At 43.7% G+C, this 4,737-nt stretch overlaps 1 protein-coding gene across 1 annotated transcript; it reads left to right on the top strand.

Annotated features, from left to right (window-relative positions):
- The first annotated feature begins 2,758 nt into the window (after nucleotides 1-2,758).
- Nucleotides 2,759-4,731, top strand: LOC106118011 (Cytochrome P450 6t1). The gene is made up of 2 exons (XM_013312564.1): nucleotides 2,759-4,240; nucleotides 4,355-4,731. The coding sequence occupies exons 1-2, from the start codon at nucleotides 2,860-2,862 to the stop codon at nucleotides 4,561-4,563; spliced, it is 1,590 nt and encodes a 529-aa protein (XP_013168018.1). The 5' UTR covers nucleotides 2,759-2,859; the 3' UTR covers nucleotides 4,564-4,731.
- The last annotated feature ends 6 nt before the right edge of the window (nucleotides 4,732-4,737 follow it).

The following is a 4,737-nucleotide window of genomic DNA, read 5'->3' as shown; positions in this document are numbered from 1 at the left end:
CGGGTCGAGGGCGCGGGCCTCGCTAGCGGCAGAGGGATGCGCCGCGCCGGGACGTTGGGTGACACTCATTTAGGTCCAATCGGAGACTAGATCAAAATTGTATTATTATGTTACGATTTACTTAGTAATAAACTCGAAGAAAAGTATGTTTGATATCTAATATTATTGTGTATTTCGCCGAATATATCGATTTCCCAAAATTTCCGTTAACTTATGTGCAACCCTTGTTTATATAATGAGAAGATTCCTAGTGACCAAAGCTGTGTTTACTTTTACAACACTTTATAAATACGTGATTACAAAGTATTTAACTATAATTAAGAATATCCTTGTTTTATCAAAATAATGGTCAGTGTGCAGACGGCGCGGCGCAACTCGTGGCAAGGCGTGTGAGGCGGGCGGGGGATGCTGTCCGCGCACGCGCCCTGCCTGTAGAAGTCGCGCGAGGCCGGCGTGTCGAGCGTGAGGGCACGATGGTCCGAGCACGCAGCTCGTATCACAACACGAATGCAAGGCACCAGCCCCATCTCAATAAATCACCCCACACCGCTTTGAGCGTTGTGTTCCTGCAAGTTGTAAGGGACATTGGTGTGATGTTCCTCTTAGCGTGGGACGGCAGAGGTGCGGAGAGGGGGGAGACGTCTGTGGTCCGTGCGAGGTCAAATGATAGCATGTCAAGGTCCCAGCGAATCGGGCTATAATGCCGTAACCACCAAAAGCAATGTTTGCCACGACTTCACGGCAGCAGCCGAATATCGAAGGATCTGTTCCATTATATTTGACAGCTGTCCCAACAGCTAACACGGAAGACTTACCGTATTCGTATATTAGTTCCATAATGAAACGTCTTAACATCTTAAGATTATAGGCTACTGATAATTTACATTATGTCTACTATACTATTATGTACTTTATAGTCTATTATATAAGACAATCATATAATACAATCTGTAAGGCAATTTACGGAGGAGTCCTTGCGGTAACCCTCATCCGGGTTAAGTTTATCACCCGCCCCCACCTGCCCCGAATAAACTCAAAAAGTACTGGACCGACTCCAAAATGTTTTTTTACATTACAAAGCGACATTGTTGGTATGTGACATCAGCATACAGCGTACATTTATTACTAGATTTTTTTAGTTCCGCAGAGAATAAATTGCGATCAAAAGCTAATTAGTTATATCGAGAAAGATATGTTTCATAGCAATAATGTTTTTCTCCGTCGTATCAGATATGTATGCAATAAGTGCGCGTGCATGAAGATACGACAAAGTACGTATATGTACATAGATATAATGCATATCGGCGAGTGGCGGCGAGTAGCGGCTCACAAGTCAACATCCATTAAATTTATACCGCTGTGACCACACGACTGTGTAAACTGCGACTCTTTCAGGACTATCGTCATTTTTATTATTATAAGATGTTTATATAACTAATATTTATAAAAAACTAATGGAATGATGTATGAATGTGTGGTTTAACATTCGTTACAGCTCTATACATGTAGAACAAACGCCATTGGCTACTAATACAAATTAAGGTTTTTTTTTAATTCTCCAAGGACTGAGTCGCGGGGGTCAGCTATATTGTTATGACAATACGTGAAGCGAAAACGGATGTACGTAAAATTTGCCTTGAAAAGTTACTTTTAGGTAAAAATTAAAAAACATGATAATGAATTATGGTTGTGAATTTGGAATTGCAACCAGTAGTTTTATGTAATTTTATGTACAACGTCGAGTGATCACCAATCACTCATGAAGAGCCACTTTAATTCAAAATGATAATGATAACTACTAACTATTTTAAACCGCAGCTTGATGGGAAACGATAATGCCATAATAACAATTGACAAAGATTTTGCGGAATTGTACGGATGTATGGAGGGAGCTACGTTAAGTATTATAACATAGCCTAATATGATTGTATTACAATGCTAGAAGTATAGTAACAAGTCGTTTATTAAATGACGGATCTAAAGCTTTGTGTGAAACAACAAGAGATTTTTGCCCTTAACTGAATATTATTATATTTAACCCTTATGTTCACTTTGTATAGTATACCAAACATACAACTTTATAAAAATATACGATAACTATAAAATAATTTTTAACTTAGTTTTTTGTTTGTTCTTTTCTTCAAAAAAGAAATCTTGCCACAATTCGGGTTAATGACTAATAAATGCAAGGAGAATGATTTTTGAAAATCAAATTTTATATATTTTTTAACAAAATATGAAAGTAAACAGTACATTCCTAAACGATAGATATTGAGGGCCTTTACCTCGACAAACTCCACAAACCCTGTATAGTAATTATTTGTGAAGCGATATCGTGCAACGGCCGGCGGAGTGCGCCGCCTCGCCGGAGCATTGCCACTCGATGCACTACTACGATGTATTTCTCATAATCTTTTATTGCATTATTTTGAACTAAGGATGTTGACCCTTCATTATGAATGGAAAAACTATATTTAGATTAACACTCATTTACTTGTGATGTTGGCGTCCTATTAAATTATGTATTTAGTACCTAAACGCTCCTTTGTTCTTTTCTCTTCTTACTTTAAAAAGCAAAAGCGCGTCAATACACACTAAGAGTGTCATTCACTCATTACTTTGAACGAGTCAATCTACAAAACAAGAAATAACAATGCATTACTTATTATTATTAAGAATTCCGTGATGTACATAATAAATTTAAAATCAGGTTCAATTTAAATCCTCGTAGGACAGTCCTGTGTACGCGTGCTGCGTGGTGACACCGCGGCACTTACCAACTATATAATAAACCGACGCCAGTATTTATGTTCATTTTAATAAACGTTACTGCAAAATAAAGCGATAACAAATATAAAGATGTACCAGGTTACAGTAGTTCTTATAGCTTTCACTTTGTTCTTACTGTATTATTTGTCAACGAGAAAATTCAACTACTGGAAAATAAGAGGTATCCCTCACGAGACACCACTGCCGCTGTTCGGCAACTACCTGCAGTACATATGTCTGCGGCTGCCCAACTTCCTCGTGGCGCAGCGGCTGTGCGAGCGCTTCCCCGACGCGCCGCTAGTGGGCGCCTTCTACGGCACCCAGCCCGCTCTCCTTGTGCAAGATCCTGACCTCGTGAGGCTCGTCACCACCAAAGACTTCTACTACTACAACAGCAGGGAGGTCGCCGACTACACCGCCCGGGAGGCGGTCACCCAAAACCTTTTCTTCACCTATGGCGACAGATGGAAAGTGATTAGAAATAATTTAACTCCTCTTTTCACTTCTGCCAAAATGAAGAACATGTTTTATTTGATAGAGAAATGCACACAGCAGTTGGAGACTCTGATAGAGGGGGAAACGTCGGGGGCGGGCGGCGCCGAGCTGGACATGCGGCAGCTGATGGCGCGCTTCACAATGGACTGCATCGGCTCCTGCGCATTCGGCGTTGAGACTAATACTTTGGTCAAGAGCAACGAACCCAACCCCTATCGGGTGATGGGCGATAAAATTTTCGAGAATTCATTCGACCGGGGCTTCCGGCTGGTCTGTCGCGCGATGTGGCCCTCCACTTTCTATGCGCTGCGCTTCCGCGTCTTTCCCGAGGAAATAATAAATTTCTTCAAGACGATGCTGGTGAAAGTGTTCGAAGTGCGCGGGTACAAACCCACAAACAGGAACGACTTCATTGATCTCTTGCTAGATTTGAAGCAGAACAACTACCTGGTAGGCGAGAGCGTCACCTCCTATAAGAACGGGAAGGGGCAGCAGATACGCCTCGAGCTGGACAACGAGACGATGAGCGCGCAGTGTGTCGTATTCTTCGCGGCGGGGTATGAGACCTCGGCGACGACGCTGGCCTACACTCTGCATATGCTAGCCCGACACCCCGCTGCGCAGGACAGGGTAATAGCTGAGGTGGAGGAGTTCCTGCGGCGACACAGTGGCCGCATCCCCTACGAGTGTGTGCACGAGCTGCCGTACACAACGGCGTGCGTGCAGGAGACGCTGCGCTTGTTTCCCGTGCTGGGCGTGGTTACGCGAGAGCTGGTGGAAGACCACGTACTGCCCGGTGGTCTGCAGCTCGACCGTGGTCTGCGTATACACATCCCCGTCTATCGTTTCCATCACGATCCTAAATATTTCCCGAATCCAGAGGCTTTCGATCCGGAGCGGTTCCTCGGTGAACGAAAGAAAACGATAAAGCCCTACACCTACATGCCCTTTGGGGAGGGACCCAGAATATGTATAGGTAAGTGAATGTATGACATTATCAATTTTAAACTACACAATCAGCAATCCAATCGGAGTTCCCTAGTTCATGGTATTGCTTCCCCTGTTTGAAACGAAGACATGGTTGTTGCAGGGATGAGGTTCGCGTGGATGCAGATGCTGGCGGGGCTGGTAGCGGTGTTCCGGCGGCACGGTGTCATGGCGGCGAGCGACACCCGCGACGCAGCGCACTTCCACTACGACCCCACTTCCATTGTAACCCTTCCCACGCACCCCATCAACCTCAAGCTAGTGCGCCGCAACGCCCAAGCATCCCCAGTGCCCCATCCTAATCCGTCTTAGATTTAAATTGATTTTCTGACGAAGTGGAGAGGCGCCATGCTTTCTTGATTCCTTTCGTGAACATCACTGGAAGAAGAAGAATAACAGAAAATTATGTCCCTGTACGATGCCAGAAGGTTTGATTATACAGTATAAACAAAACAATAAGAATGTATTTCTGGTTGAAACTTGTTG

Source organism: Papilio xuthus, unplaced genomic scaffold (genome assembly GCF_000836235.2).
Source record: "Papilio xuthus unplaced genomic scaffold, Pxut_1.1 DF827679.1, whole genome shotgun sequence".
Lineage (NCBI taxonomy): Eukaryota > Metazoa > Arthropoda > Insecta > Lepidoptera > Papilionidae > Papilio > Papilio xuthus.
Note: the sequence above shows the minus strand (reverse complement) of the source record. Positions and strands in the feature narration are given on the sequence as shown.

What these genes read in the sequence shown, in the direction of transcription:
- LOC106118011 (XM_013312564.1), top strand. Translation starts at nt 2,860, where the DNA reads ATGTACCAGGTTACAGTAGTTCTTATAGCTTTCACTTTGTTCTTACTG. An exon ending in GGGACCCAGAATATGTATAG is followed by an intron (nt 4,241 to 4,354) that starts GTAAGTGAATGT and finishes TGGTTGTTGCAG; the next exon opens with GGATGAGGTTCGCGTGGATG.